Source organism: Microtus oregoni, unplaced genomic scaffold, assembly GCF_018167655.1.
Source record: "Microtus oregoni isolate MIOR12 unplaced genomic scaffold, Mior012 000022F_ref0000154, whole genome shotgun sequence".
NCBI classification, from domain to species: domain Eukaryota; kingdom Metazoa; phylum Chordata; class Mammalia; order Rodentia; family Cricetidae; genus Microtus; species Microtus oregoni.
Window position 1 is genome coordinate 27,279,460 of NW_024543081.1, and position 19,229 is coordinate 27,298,688.

The following is a 19,229-nucleotide window of genomic DNA, read 5'->3' on the forward strand; positions in this document are numbered from 1 at the left end:
GGCTCTGTGGATCTGTAGTTTTAAATGCTTTCAATGCTGAAGCACACTGTGTTATCTGCTGAATACCTGGCCTCATGCAGGGTCCATGTTGTCCTTCCCCTAAGAGTATATGCCTCGTAGGGTAAGTGATGCTTACACAGGAAGGCAAACTTCAGTTCTGTGTTGTGCCTCTCTTTGGCATAGAAGGTTGTTGTTAGCTTGGTGGTTATTTGCTGGCATGGACTAGTTCTTTGGAATCATTCACAGTTTGTCACTGAAAATTATTGTTGATACTTTGCCACAGTTTTGAATCGTGAAGTAACTCGTCAAGTTAGGGTCAAGAACTTAGCATTGTCCACCTACAAATATATCCATGGATTGCATTCCACCCACTCTGAACAACTCTTGCTGTAGGCACAACAGAGGACTTTAACTATCTAGAGAACTCGAATCTTCAAAATTCTTTTAATAGTCTCCAGCAGTGAGATAAACAGTTTAAAGCCTTTATTTGTATATGATGCATTAACTTTCCATTTTTGGGGTGCATTATGCAAATCAACTTTTATTTTAGGTTGATAATTTCCCCTTTTGTAGCAGCCTCATTCGACTCCTACTAATCTTGAAACTAAGAAATGATAACATCTTTGCCGCTTCTCACAGCAGCTGCTCTTGCCTCCTGGCTGCATCTCCCTGACTGAACCTTGCCTACCTGCCAGTATCTTCCTGCCACACAGCTGAGTCACAGCCCCCAGGCTTCACTTTCTCAACTAATACTGTAGGGACTGTACTTAGCTCCTGTGTCTGTTCTGATGTCTGCCTTGACTTACCTTTCGTGCTTGCTTCTTTATCTCCCTTCCTGCTTAGTTCAGGAAGAGAGAAGGGTAGTTGTCCATGACCATGATGGAGGAGTTAAAGGAGAAGGTGATGTGGAGGAATGCCTAGTACACGTGAGCACTGGAGTGTTGGTTCTCCACTTCTCTTTCTCACTCTTTTTCTGTATCCAGGAAGCCCTGGAACTGAATTTGCTATTCCAAATTTATGTCATAAGTAAGCTTACTCACTTTGGAGTCTGCGTCCTAACCTGTAACCTATACTTAGTAATGTATATTGGTTGAATGAATTCATAAAAATAAATCCTAAGTTGTAGAAATGGTATTTTCAGATTTGTTGGGGTTTTGATTCAGTTTGTGACTACTGCAGTTACTCTCTCAGAGGACAGGACAGATATACGTCTGACATGATTCATGTGCCTTTATGGTCATCTTGAGTTCTTCTTAAACCTCCAAGAGTAGGTATCTTATTTGACAAAAGGTCATGACCAAGAGCAACATGGGGAGGAAAGGGTTTGTTTGACCCATTTCCACACCATAGTCCATCATCAGAGGACATCAGGAGCTGGAGGTAGGAACTGAAGCAGGAACCGTGAAAGAGTGCTGCTTAGTGGCTTGTCCCTCCCGGCCTGCACTCCTGCTCTTGCCCTTTTGCTGTAGTAAGCTTCAGATGCACCGGAAGAGGTGCAGACACATATCTTGTCACACCTTGATGCGATTGCATAGTCCACATTGTGTGCTATTTTTCTCTGAGCCCTCCTCTGACTTTACATATGGCATTTTCACGGCAATCTGCAGTTGTTTGGCACTTGAGGGAAATGGAACTTATTTTTAGCGCATCTAGAAGTGTAATTTCTGGAGGAGGCCCTGTTTGAAAGACAACATCCTCTAGCTCTCTACAGTATGGGGCTCATAAAAGTACACTTTACTTCTCTGCTTCTCGTCACTGGCGAGAAAATTTAAAAGGTTTTTGTTTGTTTTTTAAAAGCATCCTTCAGATTTAGTTGTGAATATACCTGGCAGATGAAATGCTCTTAAAAACCTTTAAAGGTACATGAACTTTGTGCTCTGTGGATGAGGTCTTTGTGTTCATAGATGAGTTGGGAAGGCATATAGATGAATTCTGAGACATTGCCTCCCCCTTCAACACACCCCGCATAAGAAACTGCATGGTATCTCATACAGTAGTTTGAAATCTTCCATGTGCTTTGCTCGTTGGCATTATTAACTCCAAGTAAACACAGGCGTTATACTCCATGAATTAATTTCAAAGAAGTCCCCTAGAGTTGAACTTCTGGGTGAACTCAGATCAGATCTTGTCTCCTTTCTTGAAATTATGACAAGATGGAGGAATATGGTGTTTCCTGAAAACATTTCTAACTTTGTAGTCCCTTCAAATCTTGCTCTCCAGAAGCACTCGTGGCATAAATTGTAGAGCATACATGATGGGCGCAGTGGGAGTAATGGGGATGTGCATTCAGAACGCTCTGGTCCTCTTCCGGCTGCTGACACAAAAACCGTGCATTGGGGAATCAGTTCTCGTCAGTGTCAAATGTGACTTGAGCACTTTTGGGTCCTGTGACTTGAAAGTAAATTATTAAAAATAACATTTAAAACCAAAACTGTTCTAGAAAAAGAACCTGAGGTGTTAACCAGACTACTACAGTAGAAAGGGACTGGCTACTGTGATCTCTTTTCCCAAGCCCAGAAATCCTAGGAAGGACCTGGTAGGTTCTCGGACAAGGTGCCCGCCCACTTGATGAACCATTGCTGTCTAAAGAACATAAGCTGAAGAGAAAATGACAATTGAACTACATGGACTAAAAGCGTCAGCCATTGCCTGGGTGTGGTGATACATTCCTGTTGTTTAGGACTTGGGAAGCTGAGGCAAGGGGATTTGTGTTTAATCAATCAGTATCATGTTTGCTTTTAAGAGACAGAATTTTTTATTAAAGAAATAGTCAACTTTAAAAACACTATGAAAAGCTCTCATTCCTGCTTATAATAGTTCACTAACTTTTTCTAGGTGCATTTACACTGGATGTTAAAATTTATTTCATTCCCTGAGTATTTGTGTCTTTGTGCTTTTCTTCCTCAGCAGGCTATAAACTTGGGAGAGAAGGAAGCAGTTCTTAAGATTCCCTACATTTTCTTTCCATGGGTACTGATAGGCTACCAGATTGCCCATTTCACCCAACAATGAGCCTTATGTATTCAGAGCCAGGCACAGCTGGTTCCTTGTAAGTGTGCTTTGGTGCTCAACAGGAGAAATGAGGTTGCAAGTGGATTTTTTTTTTCTTTTAACGTACCAAAAAATTTCCAACATCCTTTTCCTCTGTCTTTCTCTTTTAGGCTCTAGACCAAGATAGAACAGCCCTACAGAAAGTGAAGAAATCTGTAAAAGCAATATATAATTCTGGTCAAGGTAAGTACTTACTAAATCAGATCCCATGACTTAAAAATAATGTTCAGACTTGTCTCTGTTACATGTAGGATATTAACAAAAGACCTGAACAGATGAAAAACGTAAGTAGGCTGGGAATTGAACTTTTGTCCCTTTTTTCTTCTATCTCTACTCTCAGCCAAAACCTGTTTTTGTTTCTGTATTTGAAGTTGATATGATGATCCTTTTAAGAATTCAGTACAGTGGTAGCTGATGGTTGTCACATGGTCTCTTTGTGTGGTTGGTCAGCCTGTGATCCAGTGACTTCATTTAAACAAGAAGTCGCTTCCTTCTTGAATGTGCCTGTACATGTTAAGTACACATTGACCATCAGCACTGACCAGGGAGCCTGTAGGAGTGTTAAGGAAGAAATGTTAAATTCTTACTTCACAGTTTTCCCACTATCTCTATCTATCTCTATCTCTCTCTCTCTCTCTCTCTCTCTCTCTCTCTCTCTCTCTCTCTCCCCTTTTTTCTTTTAACCAATGATGACAGAGAACTAGGTAACTAATGTTTAGCATTGGTCCGGTGACTTTTGCCAGTTCAGTGACTACAGCATTTTGTCATTGAATAAGAACAATTCAAATCAATTACAATAATGGGTACAAGAAGTGGTAATCTCTTATTCACCATGATACCATTGTTGCAGCCCCAACTCACTTCTCTAAGACATCTGTTGTGTATACCCTCACAGAGAACCTGGGAGAGGAAGAGGGCTGACTGTGACCGAAAGAGCACGCTTTGAGGCTGGATTGTAAACAGAACTGTCCTGGACTGTTTACTCAACTTTCTCAAACCTCTGCTTTTCTCATTTGTAAATGTGGTGGTGGCATTAAAGGACTTAGTCCTCCTGATCCATGTACTATACTGTGGAAGTTCAGTAAATGCAGTGTTCTTTTTTAATTTTGTTATTATACAGTTGTAGAGCTGAAAAGAGTGTGAACAAGGCAATACCTGACCCCTTCGCTGGCTGCCTCTCCCACCCACCATCAGAGCTCAGAATCACTTACCTGAGGGGAAGCTGGATGGTCTTGTTCTTCTGGGCCTCCTCCCCACACCTTAGAACATCACATAACATTGTCATGCTTTTTACCATTACCTAGCTTCTCTGTATTCAAGAAAATGCTGAGGCGCTTATCAAAGGCAGATAGATAATGACTATTTTATAAGTCGGGGTTTTTTTTTTTAACAACAAAACTGATAGGATGAATGAAATTATACTTATATTAAAGGGTATTTATTTATTAGATTGGCTAGCTCAACAATGGCTATCTCTTGACAGAAATGCCAAGAATCTCATAGTTGTTCAATCCATGAAACTGGATGTCTCTGCTGGTCATCAGTCCACATTGGAATACAGAAGTAGGTTCTCACATCAGTGAAGGAGTACCTCAGCAACAGGGAAGATGAACCTGCCAGCGAGACTGATGGCAAGAAGGCAAAAAGCAAAAGCAGCCACTTCCGTGTTCTTTTCTATGGCCTGCCACCAGCATGTGTGGCCAGACGTAGGTGGTTCTTGTCAACTCAAGTGATCTGATCAAGAAGACCTTATAGATGTGCCCTGCTGCCTGGGTTTTAGTTGATTCCAGACATGACAGCCAAGATCAGCCATCATAGTTGTCTCAGTCTGGAGTGATTGTACGCTGTTTTAGGTTTCCACCTAAATGAGAAACCTAATTGACAGCTTCCGTCTTTGACTTTGTTCTGATAAACTCCTGATATATGGTGGGTGTTTTGTAGATAGCAGCCCTTTGAGAAAGAAAGCAGAAAGAACAACTAGAGAAACCACAGGAGTGCTTTCCCGGAGCTGATTTTTTGCTTTTCACGTGAGTGGTGGTTATATGGTTCAGCCAACTCTGATGATTTTTCAAAAGGTACCTTAGTTTTCCTGCTGTGAGGTAAAAACAAATTATTCTTAAAATATATAAGGAGATGCTCAGGAACCTTTATTGGGATTTGGAGAAACAGAAAGTGAATGGACTTCATAAAGGAAGAATAACATGTCCATAAATGAAGAACAACTATGTAGTGTATTCAAAGAGAAGAAAAGTAGTGTAGCTTGCCACACTTGTTAAGTTCAACTACATTATATGTCTCCACTAGATCTTAAATTTCCTCATTATAAAATATGAAGATAATATTTGATGTATGTATGGGATATTCTATGGAAAAATTGAGGTAACCTATACAGTACCTGCCACATAGTTGATACTTAAAAAGTTACAGGTGGGAACACGGCAGTTAAAGTGATGGTGCAGCACCCTGGGAGTGGGAGAGGGCAGCTGTCAGCTGAGACACTGCCCGTGAGCCAGGAGCAACTGCCACACCTGTCCTACTGGAACTCTGTGTCACTTTTCTCTTCCTGGGGAAGAATGCACTGTCCTGCAGCAGCTCTCAGGAGCTCTTTTCTGTGGGCGATGGACTTCATGTTTCACCCACTAACAGGTTTCCTTGATCACAGCTGCCTTAGAATGACAGGAAGAAAGGGTTCCTGTGAGCTAGTCAAGGGAAGCAGTGAAGGGGCGACCCACAGTCAAGTGCCTTCTCCTTCAGAATGTATTTCCCCCTGTGGACTGGCCACAGCTGATGAAGGTTTGGACCCCGTGCTGGGTAGGAGCTGTGTTGCCTGCTTTTTCCCTGATACTGTCCATTAGAGTAGCCTCTTCACCCGTGGTTTTTAAATTAATTGACATCAAACGAGATATAAACTTTTGTTTCTCAGACTCAGTAGCCACACATGACTAAGATAACACATTTAGCAGAGTGGACCTAGACTTTCTCTCTGAACACAGGAAGTTCTCCCGGACTTTCATGCTGTAGGAGTGTGTGTGTGTGTGGTCACTAATTGTACCTGCTGAGCAGCACCCTCACATTAGACCCATAAGTCTCACCCTGGATTGTTATTGAAAAGGGGGGAGGGGGGAGGATGCAAGTCAAAGAATCCCAAGCCAACTCTAAAAGATTTTAGTTATAATTTTTTATTATAAGGGGCAAACTCATGGAACAGGAACAAGAAGTCCAACCTCAGGTGTGTAAGGCAGAAACCAGAGAAAGAGCAAGCCCTGGGCAGACCATTAGTTTTCTCTGGGTAATCAAAAGGTTACACACTAACCTGGTCCAGCCTCTTAAAGATAATTGCCTGAAGGAGGTTCCCCATCACCTCCCCCTCTTGTCTAAATAAGAGAGTTCCAAGCACAATACAAAACTATGTACACTAGGAACAGATACCAAGTATAAAATTAGGATTACAACCAGCATAAACAATATTAAGTAAGGAACATATGCTAAATGTTTGACTAAACATTCTATCCTAAGGAGTCTAAGTCTTGTATTGGAAATGGCTGAATCGTAAGAGGAAGATAACTACAATCTTTAACCCCATCCAAGACCTGTTCATTAGATTCACCTGAAGACCTAGCAAACACAAATGGGGCTGATGTCTTGTACTCACACCCCCAGGCTGTTGTAGAGCAAGCACTGATACTGGGATTTACAACGAAACAAATTGGCTATGTGTATCAGACTTGCAGCTAAACCTGGTAATTGACCTCTGAACTCCTTACACGTGTCATTGTCCCTCATAAGGGCAAATTTCGTCTTTGTGTTGTGTCTCACTTGTTGGCTTGATTATCAGCTCAACAGTTATTAATTGAATACTCATCGTATGCTACTGTTCCGAGTATTAAATATACAGGAAAAGTCAGAGAGACTCTGTCTTTGTTAATTTTATGGTTCATTGGCAATTTGCATCAATCTGGAAAGTAATTTTGATAAGGAAGCAGGAAGTGCTGTAAAGGGAAGCACAGAAAGAGATTCAGGAGATCTTACGTAGTGTGACAGGGTGTGCCTCTGTCGGGGAATGCCTCTCAGAGAACATGGTGTTTTTTGGAGGCATTGATGCTGTACAGACTAAACAAGCAAGCCTATTAAATAAGTGTTTTCATGCCCATGTTTCAGATTATGAAACTGATACCTTACCCAGAGTATCATACCTAAGAATAAGATGAGAAAATCTAGCAGCCCCAGCTTTGCTCATTATACATGCTGTTTTCATTGTCTTTTACCTGCTATGTGACAAGGCTTAATAAGTTATAATAAAATGTTTGTTGTATGTTGGCTGTGTGGGTTTCTCATTGGAAATTTACCTGAAAATAGCTGTAAGTGTTCACTTATTGTGAATATTAGTGAGTGAATGACTCAAATGTAAACTGTGGACAGTGTGACCTGTGGGTTGACTTTGTGGTTCTGTGATGGGGATCACATTGAAATTGTCCTTGTGGTTGAAAGTGTGGCGATAAACTCAGATTGCTTGGGGCTCCTCATAGGCTTCTGGGACCAAGATAGGACAGTGGGTTTTTCGTCAGACTATATGGGCAGCACAGTGACATGTAATTCTTTAGAGGTGACATTTAATGTTTAGAATTAGAGTTAAATGAGGAAAGCAGTGGTGTATATCCTTCCACGGTACATAGGAAGTACAATCCAGACTGCCCCTATCCAAACACTTTTGACCTCATCCTGGAAAACAACAAGAAGCTGAACCTTGCTGTCTCTTTCACAATGTATTTTCATGGTTTTTTTTTCTTCATTTTTCACAGTAATTATGTGATAGAAATGGTGTGGGAGGTCCTTCTGTCTATGTGTTACTTTTATTGGTTAATGAATAAAGAACTGCTTTGAGCCTATGGCAGGGAAGAACAGAACTAGGTGAGGAAAGCAAGGCTGTATGCTGGGAAAAAGAAGGAGTCAGGAGAGAAGCCATATAGCCCCCACCAGAGACAGACAACATAGAATAAGTAACATTGATAGTCTGAAAAGTGGGGCTTTAAATCTTTCTTCATGGAAAAAGTGGTGTGTAGTTTGGTGACAAATGTAAGCAACAAAGTTTTCCTCTGAAGTACAGCTAGGCTGTTGGAAACCATCTCCACTGCAGGAGAGAAAACATTTGATTTCTCGTTATCTTCCTATTTTCTTTTCCTCCTGTTTCCTTTCTGTTAGAATTGCTAGTAGTTTTAGGAAAGAAATGGTGTGCTCTTTTTAGACAAGATTGGCATCTGGTGCTCTCCAATTTTTCATTTTGTTTGTCTATTTTGAGATATAGTTCATAGGTTACACAGAGAAATCTAAGGTTTTAAAGGTAAAATAATAAACTTTTCAGTGGATAGAAAGCAAGCAACTTGATTTTATATACTTTTCTAAACACTTTTTTCAGATTTTCAGATATAGTGTAAAGTCATTCAGAAATAGAATTGGCAGCTAATGTTAGTGTTTGGCTATGTCATATAATGCTAATTTTAATTATGATCTTAACAGGCATAAACAGATAAATGGATTAATATTTTAATAGTAAGATTGGAAAGGAAAAATATTACAAGACTACAAAATCAGTTGTTCTATGTTTAGAAAATTTAACATTTCTGATTTTTTAAGTATTTGAATAATAACTGAATTTATTATTGTTACGTATGGATATTTTTCTTGAATGTATGTGTGTGTGCCACATGCTTGCCAGGTACTAGAGGAGGTTAGAAGAGGATGTGAGCTGCCATGTAGGTGCTGGGAATTGAACCTGGGTCCTCTGGAAGAACAGGCAGTGCTCTTAACCTCTAAGCTATCTTGCCAGACCCTGTGTAATTATCTTTAAAGACAACCTTTCAGCCTTGAACAGTTCCTACTGGACAAATACAGTCAAGGTTCTAGGCCTTCCTGCACGTGGCCTCTCATTCTAAGTTGCTCTTTGACCACACTTTTGATGTTTTTATCTCTGTGAACTAGGATTCTGTTTCCTGTGAAGATGTTGCCCTTAACTGTCTGTAGTGAAAAACCAGGGCATGACACTCTACACGGGGAATCCAGATCAGGGTTGTGTTGTCCCTGGAACTTGCTGAAATCCTACCCCTTTCATAGACATTTTGAACTAGGTGAAGTATCACATATGTTAAGTAAACCAGCATTGATTGGAAGTATATGCTTTTTCATGTTTTACTGACAGGGCTGTATGTTCAAAAATGGTTTTCAGTGTGCCACATCTGGAGAATGTGTGCTCAAACCAGGTCCTAGCCTATGCCTGGCTTCCTAAACTGGCTTGAGACACCCCATGTTGCGGTTGTGAACAATTTGGCAATGGTAAAATGGTCTTTAATGTGCAACACTAAAAATTATTTCAAAATCAAGCGTGTACATACAGAATCTAATGGTTTAGTTACAAGACGCTCTGAATATTTTCCTATCATCATTGCTTAACATGTAATGTCAAATTAGTGTATCTTTGGATACACTTAGAATGTTTGATTTTATAAACTGTTACTTGAGTTACTGATATGTTTCATTAAAAATTGCTTAATTGAATTTTTGCTTGGAATATTAGGACTGAATTTCCAACAATTTCTCATATGACCCTAAATACACTTCTTGCATTTTGTGTTCGTTTTTATATGAAGTAAAATTCTCATCATGGACAAATATAAAATAAAATTATTGATGAGCTCTGAAAGTGTGAGTAGGCTCCAATTAAATGCTTTCTTTAAGAATTGTATGGTCATGGTGTCTCTTCACAGCAATAGAACAGTGACTAAAATATTGCCCATTCAACCAAATACAAGCTTCTTGACCCTTTATACTCGTGTGCATAGATGGTGTGTTGTCTCCTGCCTCAAATGTTATTTATCCATACCTGCTTATTTGACAACTACTTATCATCAAGCATGTGCTTGGTTATCATCTCATGAATTATGACCTCTGCCTTCAAGTTTTGCTTTCGTTTTGTTAACCAGATCCCAAATGGGTGATTTGTATAAACCCGGTTAAAAGTAGTGTGTTTTCATACAGAGGACTGCTATTTCTCATGCTATACAAATGCATTTATTGAGGACTAAGTATCAAGAAAACACTAATTTTTTAGAATGTTTAAGAGCATATTTTAATTAATGAAAACTGGGAATTTTAGTTTATTGGTTGCCTACATAGCATGTAAGGCCCCAAGTTCAGTCCTTAGTATTCCTAAGAAGAATAAAAATATTCTTCAGATCCCATCTCCTGCTTTGTAAACACGTATAATACTTTTAATTGACAGTTCAAAGTTTTTAAAGGCTTTTCATCATTAAAATTTATATGTATGTGTGTGTGTCCTTGTGAGGGTGTTCATGGGTGTCAGGCTTTGGATTAGCCTGCGGGTGGAGTTACAAGTTATAAACCACCTGACATGGGTGCTAGAAACTAGAGTCGGATCTTCTGCAGGACCAGTACTCTCTCAAGTCATCTTTCTAGCCCCTTCAGTATTGTACTAAAGGGTAGGTTTAAGAGCAGAAGGTAGGGCCAGGTGTGGTGGCGCATACCTTTAATCCCTCTACTCAGGAAGCAAAAACAGGCTGATCTCTGCCAGCCTGGTCTACAGAGGGAGTTCCAGGGTAGGTTCCAAGGCTACATAGAAACCCTGCCTCAAAAAACAAAACAGAAGGTAGGAAAACCAGTATTGTTTGGATTACAACTGATATCTTGAACTAGATGGAATTTAATTTTTTCTATATGACAGTGTAATGTAAACAAAATAAAGACAAATAGAAAATGTTTGCTCTATAAGAGAAAATCATAGACTGACAACACAGGTCCCACAAGCAAGAATGCAAAACATTCTGTAGCAGATAACCTCTAATCTAAGTCTTGACATTCCCACACAAGGCCTCAGTTCCTGGGTGGGACTGGCTCAGGGTTCTGACACAATTTCAAAACCCAGAGTGGTTTTCACCCATGCTTCTAAGTGACCATCTGTGAATCATGATTTCCACAGCCCTTTCCTCAGGCCCTGTTAGTTTGCTTAACCTCCAAAACTCCTGGGAACATGTCTACCTGCTTCGTATAAAGCACATTACAAAGGCTTCAGATGTAAGGTGCTGGTGTTGAGTTGTGGAGAGGGATGTGGCGCCCCACACCCCCCTGTGCTTTATCCTCCAGGAACTCTCAGGACTTCAGCCCATATCACATGACTGAAGCCCAGGCAACCTTGCTGAAAAGTCTTTAGCCCAAAAGGGTGTGAGCTATGTCAGCAAACTAAAAGAGTTGCCGGCAGTGCCTGTCTCTGCAGAGTCTTCTGTCTTCAGCAGAGTTTTCTCAGTTTTCTCTCTGATCTGAGAACAGGACTCCTCTCCCTGTTGGGGAAGGTCAGACTGTCAGCTCTGACAAAAATATGGGAAATTTTTTGAATTTCTGCACTGTGTTGGGCACAGGACCTTATTGATTTACAGTTTGCATCATTAAGAAATTATGAAGGAAAACCAGAAGTTAAACATCACAATTACCAACATGCTACGAAGATAGCTCCCCTCTATATAAGCCATTCGGCTCTCAGACTGGTAAGAAAGACAAGCAATTCAAAACTAGACTAAGTAGGTAAAGGAAAGAAACGGAAATGTTAACAGACAGTAAAGTTCAGAAAAGAGGGCTCTTTGTGGTTCTGTTTTTCATGTCTGTGGTACAGAAATTAAGGGCAGTACTGGTAGGTGTGAGTGCGTTTGCAGAGAAAGAGGCCCTGTCATATAGGCGTTGCTGTTGGAGATGTGATTGCTGCAGTCAGCCTCTTCCAAAAGAAATGGCAATTCTAAGACTAGAGTGTACATATATGCCTGCAAGCCCGTGTTTGTGTGTATCTTTCCAGAGACGGCAGCAGCATGTACAAGCTTGTGTTTGGAAATTGTTGTTGAAGTGTTGGGTTTCAGTGGGGAAAGCTGCAAACAACTTGGAAGATTCTTAGTAGAGAGACTGTTATGTAACCAGCACCACAGCTTGCTGCAAAACATCACCACAGTTGACAAAATTATTAAGTTGTGCTTATGTTGAATTTCCTGGTCTTTATTCAGTAGGATAAAAAGAAGCCATGGTATTTAAAAAAAAAAAATCAGATGAATACAAGGAAAGTGCCTGTGTTTGTGTGTGTGTTGGGAAACGAAAGAGGTTGGATTGGAAGAGGACGTTACAGTTTTTATCTTTGTATCTCTATAATTGCTTATGAATTAAAACTTGCAAAGCAAGCAGTTAAGATTTAACACTGTGGGGGGCTGGAGAGATGGCTCAGAGGTTAAGAGCATTGCCTGCTCTTCCAAAGGTCCTGAGTTCAATTCCCAGCAACCACATGGTGGCTCACAACCATCTGTGATGAGGTCTGGTGCCCTCTTCTGGCCTTCACGCATACACACAGACAGAATATTGTATACATAATAAATCAATAAATATTTAAAAAAAAAAGATTTAACGCTGTGATTCATGCTGTAAGGTGTGTATGAGGCAGAAGAGAGTGTGTCCTTTTCCCTTTTTCTGGCACTACAATGTCTATAGCAGCTTATGTTCCTTTTTACTATGGCTCCCATGCCTGGCTCCTGACAAATGTACCCCTTTTGAGAGAAGGGACATTGTTCATTATCCACAATAAGCATTTTATTGAGCACTCACTATAGCCAGACTGAACTCTGAGAATCAGATACATCATAAATGGTGTAAAGCTACAAGAAGTAAGGGAAAAGTGGACATATACTGAGTTTGAACGGGGAAGGCTGAGGCCCGGAACTGGTGGCACTTCAGGGAAGAGATGTTTGTGTAGGTTCTATAGGTGGTATGTGGGCATGCACATAGCCATTCTTCCCTCCAGAATTTCTAAGCGCTGGCTCACAAGATGATAAGCATATGTTACTTTAGACTTTTTGTACAGAAGAGAATAAAGACCCTGAAGGAAGGGCCAGACCTTTAAGAAAGAAGAGGTGAGAAGAAGACACAAAAGTGAAACTTACTTTGGAATTAGTGATAGTACTTAAACACCTCATGTGCCAGAACTGTTTGTGGCACATTCTTCTTCTCCAAAGTATACCGTGATATTAGGCTTATATCTGATACCCATTATTAGCATTGGCACTTTAACTCAGTGTCAGAATCATTGACTTAAATGTATAAATACTAGAAATTTGCCTTGTATTTTATAGACATACCATTTCACATCTGAACTGGGGACCCTAAAAACTTAAGTAATTTTTCTAAGCTTACATGACCAGGGAGGACTAGAGCAGGGATTCAGATATTCTCTCTATGCCCCAAGCTAGTGCTCTGTGCTCCTCTGCCAACTAATACCTAAGTCACACTAGGGTTTGTACTTAGATATGGGTTTTTGGTGACTTCACTAAAGGTCTTAACACTCCCCAAACAGAGAGAAGCTGTTTTGTGGGCTTGCTGTTCTTGTGAAAGATCGCTACTATTCATTATGACACTTTAGCAGTCAGTGGTCAGGTGAGCCTTGCTGGACCTGCTTTTATACATGAGGGAACTGAGGTACTCACGAGTATAGTCATCTGCCCAGGACCAGGCAATAAAGACTAGAACTAAGATGCCAGGTTTTCAGGTCCTTTTAGGAACCAGGCCTTGGCCCTTCCATCCCTTCTCATTAGCTATGTGACCTTGGGAAGTTTGTTTCGCCTCTCTTAGCCCTTTGTCATGTTTAAAGTGAAGGTGGAAATAGTAGCATGTAATTCGGGAGAGTTAGGGGGTTAATATAGAAGGGGTCCTTCACATAATTCTAGCATATTCACAAACTTTAATTCCAACTAATTATAGCTATTGCATTGTTGGTATTTCTAAGGGACAAAGAAGTCTGTTGGATTCCTGGCACTGACCCCAAACTTTTCATGTAGTAGATTCTGAGTTGGCGTTAACACGCTGTTCTGGCATATAGGATAGTCTTAATTGAGTTGGGTCAGCAGAGAAAGGTGTGGTTTGAAATCAAGCATAGCTGATCTGTAAACCTGGCTTCAACCCTCAGTTCCACTTTCCTATGAAACAATGCCTTTATGGCTGGAGAAATGGCTCAGAAGTTAAGAGGACCAGAGTCTGTTTCCCTGAATTCAACTTAGGCATTAATACCCTCTTGTAGCTCCAGTCCCAGGGATCCAACACCCTGTTCTGACCTCCATAGATACTGCACACATATGATGCACACACAGGTGCGCAGGCACACACATGTGCACATAAATAAAAATAATGCCTTGAAGGAATATTGTATGGGTCTTAGGATATTTACTGTGATGGATCCCAGTACGTAATCAGTGCTTGATAAATGGCAGTTGCCAAATGTTAGGTTGGCACACCAGTCTGGAGGTATGGTAAGTTCTCCCACAAGTAAACAGCCATCAGAGAAAGGCCTGCTTAGTTATCACTGTTGTTTGTGAATTACTGACGAAATTCATAAGGTGTCCATTTAGGGATGGAACCTGCAACAAATCTCAAACACACTCTCAAGTCTCAGGGATGAGCTCTTAGTTTACTGATTTCAGAATGATTTCGGTACCTATGCCACATGTCCAGTTGCACTGCAGTGAGCAAGGGCAGCAGTGGTAACATTGTCACTTACTTTCTGTGCTTCTATGCCAACCATTTGTCCTAAAATATCTTGCCCCTATGAGGTAAATGCCATTAATGCTTCCATTTTACAGGTAAGGCTTAGAGAGGGCCGCTTGGCCAAAGAACTGAACAGTTGGGCGTTGGATAAAATTTCATCCCACTTCAGATTTTGCAGTGGAGCTGGGTAGAGCTTTTTCTCTAAGTGATTGGGACCTGCAAACAGGATTGTCAGAGAGTCAGATCAATTGGGGAAAGAATTACTTAGCATGTGTGTGAGGGCATGAGCTCTGTGAATTTATGTACCTCCCCATATTAATCGTGAACCTCTCCAAAATAGTCTCTACATTCTCCCTGTTCCTTCCCATAATTCACTGTCTTAGAAGTCCAAGGCTCTTGCCCCTTGTGGTGTTATTTCTAAGTCTCCCAGTACAGATCATAAAGGATCTTGTTATGCTTTCTTATCTCTTGGAGTGATGAGGGCATTTCCTGTGTCTTTAGTCCCTCTCTTTAGTTACAAACCTATTTCTGTGATGGTCTCCCTTAAAACCTTTATCTCTTCCTCCTTTCCTGTATCTCTGAAGTACCTTCAAATGGCTGACTGTTCTCTAGTATGGCCTCTCTCTGCCTCTGCCCTGGGTACTTCCTCCACCAGAGCAGTGCCACTGCCTCTCATTCATGTTACACACTGGAAGAGAATTTCCCAGAGAATTCTTAGTTTTGTACAGAGGTAGCGGTATTTTGTGAGGTGAGGGAGGGGCCTGGGGGAATGCTTTCAGTAAATTGTTCCTAGTAGAATTCATAATACAGTATGCTAAAATGTACTTCAAATACATGAGAGCAGGTCCTGTGCTGTTAGATCCTACATACGGCTCCGAAATAACGACTGGCACACCTTTGCTTATGCGACTCCCACCATTAGTGTTATTATGCCAAAATTCAACTTACTATACCCTATTTTTTAATATCTGTGTCTATAACAGAATATTACATATATATGACATATCACAGTGTTTGGAAGCACACTCAATTGATGCATGCATATGCACTCACAGGCACTACATGGGTAGTCCAGATCTATGACCTAGACCTTACCCAGTCTGTCTTTCTGCCTCTCATCTATCACATCTTTGCAGAGATCTGGTGATGAGGAAAATAAGATATTGTAGAGAGAGAGTTAGGCCAGAGAACATTCTCAACACAAATCAAATACTCCCTCCCATGACCTCTCTCTGCTTCGTCTGCCTGATTTTGCAGTGAGTCATCATCACTGATCTGCCAGGCTTCTCATAATTCTTTCTAACCTCTGCATGAAATTCTATTTCAGGGTAATAGATGTCAAGGGAGGAAGAGAAGAGATTGCAGTTGTGTGGGATGCCCAGGAAGGGGTTCCAGAACCAATTTGTAATAATGTATTTATGAATCTGGGTATTGAGTAGCGGATACTCTGCTAACCTACACATTTGCATGCGTTTCATTTGCAACATAGTACTATTTCAAGTAAACAAGCAGAATGCTGCTGTGCCAGTGTATACTGCTTAGCCCTGAGGTGTCTTCTCCCCTGGAAGGGTTGAGGTGAACCTCATTGTTTCCCACTGGGTTGCAAAAGCAGAAAGAAGTGTTAGGTGGGATTCTCAGTGGTGAGTTGGCTTCTGTGGCTCAGGCAGAAAGCTTGGCTTCAGGCAGACATACACAATCTGTTGTTGAACTGATGTGGCCTTTCTATTTTTCCGAGGAGTAACCAGAGCTGCTTTTTATCTTTTCTTAATATCTCAGCCAGAAATGCTTACAGCTACTGCAGACATCATGAATTTTTAATGCTGAGATGAGCAAAAGGCTTTGGGGACTTCATCTGGTCTCACTGGTTGACAGTAATGCTTCTTGCCCATTATTCCCCAGGCCAGTGTTCTGTTTCATGGATGCCCATTGCTCCTGTACAGTTATTGAGGAGTGTTTGAAAGTTAAGCATTTCATTTCAGTAGATTAGCTGGGGATAAATAACCTAAGAAATTTCAGAGAACTTAAAAAATTCTTACTAAGCCAAACTGAAATTCACCCTAAGTCTACAGTGTTGTCTGTTGAGTAGGGAGACAGAGGTGACCAGAGGCAATTCATGCCTCGTATGGAGAGAGGTATACAGATAACGTGAAAAGCTATGCAGAATTACAGGAATTACAGGCTAGGGAAGGTTCCTTCTAACTAAAGGAAGGCTTAGAATTCTAATGGACACTTGTCACCAGTTCACCTAGTGTATATACTAGGCATTGCTGTGGCAGATTCTTTGTATACCAGGACTAAAGAATAGAGAGATGGAGATCTGACCTAAACTGGAATATTTGGAAAGCTTGCACATGAAAGGAATATCGCCTCCAACTCAGCTGCCAGTTAAGCCAGCTGCCACACATTTGCTCCAGGATATGGGAGGTACTGTGCTCCTTTCCATATGCCTGTAACGATCACGAGCCTGGGATTCCTCCTGAGTGGTTATGTGTGTGATGGGAGTTAACATGTGCTGTGTGGTCTAATAGGGCCATGCAGGATGCTGCTTCAGTAACAAACAAGAGCAGCAACCAAGAGTCCAGTAGAAAAGTGGATACTGGGTAGGTCATCAGCATGGGGTGATGGGAAGTTGTCAGATTGGGTTGTATCTTGGTATACTCAGTGGTAAATGGCTTTCTTTGGCCACTCTGAGGTACAAGGTGTGAGAAAGAAAAATCAAGTATGACTTGGCAGGTTTTGCATTACAGCTTCACTAATGCTGTTTGCCAGTGGCTAAGTGAGATAAAGGCCTGGGGAAGAAGACTCACGTTGCCGCCGTAGCGTGTTGATTGGGCATCCAAGCGGATGTATCAGATAACTACTTAGATATGTAAGTTTATGTTTTAGGGGTGGGCTTTGGGTTTAGAACGTTCACAAATCATGTAAAGTGGTAAGACTTGAGATCTCAAAGCAGTAAGCATAGATAGAAAATAATAAAGTCCTAGAGACAGGGAGAGGTTTTCCAATATGATGAGGTCAGATAGATGTAAAGACAGTGGAGAGGAGCAGCCATGAGGTGGAGGATGATCAAGAAAGCCTGGATAATGGCCTAGAAGACATGACAGAAGGTGTTTTCATGAGGGTAGGGCCTACTGTTTGTGTATCCACTCTACTGAGAAATGTTTGTGTGCTTCCTGTCAATTCGTTGGCACCACATTCCTACAAGGTTGGTCTCAGTTTGTATATTTGAAAACAAGAATTAGAAGGAAAATTTATCCCTAAATAGAAGGCAAATACTTTTTGTATGCCACTAGGGAAGTAAGCACAGAAATTTTACAAGTGCTGTTCTGCAGACCTAGGGAATAAACAAAATAAAGGAATCAAGATTAGATGCAGAGAAAGAAATGTGTTAGAACACTTGAGGTTATCTTTTGCATTCCAAGACTTATGGTTTTTTTGGGGAGGTGTGGGGGTGTTATTTTTTTCATTTTTGTTTTCCAGACAGGATTTCTCTTTAGCCCTGGCTGTTTTGGAGCTCGCTCTATAGACCAGGCTGCCCTCAAACTCACATAGATCTGCCTGACGCTGCCTGCCAAGTAAAGGGACTAAAGGTGTTCTAACGCCTGGCTAAGATTGAGTTTTCTAATGAGAAGTTTCTTCATGGTTTCTTAATTGCTGGAGAATGTGATAAGAATTTTTCCTTTCAATAACTGGGAAGAAAGTGGATGAGTTGGTGTATGAGTGAGCTTAGTGCTATGGAGGAAACAGAAGGTGGGGGAGGAGAGAGCAGGAGCGGAAGCCAGGTGTGGTGGCATGCACCTGTAATCACAAGAGAGGACCCCAGGAAAGATGTTGCAAGCCCAAGGCCAGCCTGAACTATATATCAGACCCTGTCTCAAAAGAAAAGAGCGTTCAGTGTACTGCCAACCTCTAGACGTGTTCAATAAACAACTGATGCTCTTTTCTCTGCTTTTCCTTTTGAGAGGTTCCCGTTGGTCAGCACTCAAAAGAACTCTGCATTGTGACAGATAACAGCCTGTACCTCTTCTTTGTTTCTTTTTTAGATCATGTACAAAATGAAGAAAACTATGCACAAGTTCTCGATAAATTTGGAAGTAATTTTTTAAGTAGAGACAACCCTGACCTTGGCACCGCTTTTGTCAAGTTTTCTACACTTACAAAGGAACTGTCCACGCTGCTGAAAAATCTGGTAAGTCTTCTCATGTATAATGAAGCACAACTTAGGCTTGCCACCGCATGTGGAAAGAAGTCATTGCTCCCTCACCTCAACAATAACAATAACAATAATAATAGGCTGTACAGTACTGTAGGTGTCATTGTTTTTCACAAAGCTCAGGGTAGAATTTCTATCCTTGTATTCTTGCCACTAGCAGCATGAATTTACTAAAGGGAGAGAAACCACGTAACTGTCTTCTATGTTCTACCATTGCTACTGTTTTAAGATATATGTTTGTAGATTTTGTTTTGGGTTTTTTTCCCCTTTTATTGAAAATAAATTTTTCCCTACATAATATATCCTGATTATGGTTTCCCCTCCCTCTAATTCTTGTAGTTCCTTCCTACTTCCACTCCCTTTCTGTCTCAATAGAAAATAAATGGGCTTGTAA

The 19,229-nt window shown here is 40.9% G+C and overlaps 1 protein-coding gene across 7 annotated transcripts in view; it reads left to right on the plus strand.

Annotated features, from left to right (window-relative positions):
- Asap1 (ArfGAP with SH3 domain, ankyrin repeat and PH domain 1) overlaps nucleotides 1-19,229 on the plus strand; it is a 286,745-nt gene that overhangs the window by 163,333 nt on the left and 104,183 nt on the right. For all 7 annotated transcript variants that reach the window (XM_041671783.1, XM_041671786.1, XM_041671784.1 and 4 more), the window contains 2 exons: nucleotides 3,162-3,234; nucleotides 18,666-18,811. In XM_041671783.1, coding sequence (XP_041527717.1) covers nucleotides 3,162-3,234; nucleotides 18,666-18,811 — 219 coding nt within the window. The remainder of the gene's footprint in view (nucleotides 1-3,161; nucleotides 3,235-18,665; nucleotides 18,812-19,229) is intronic.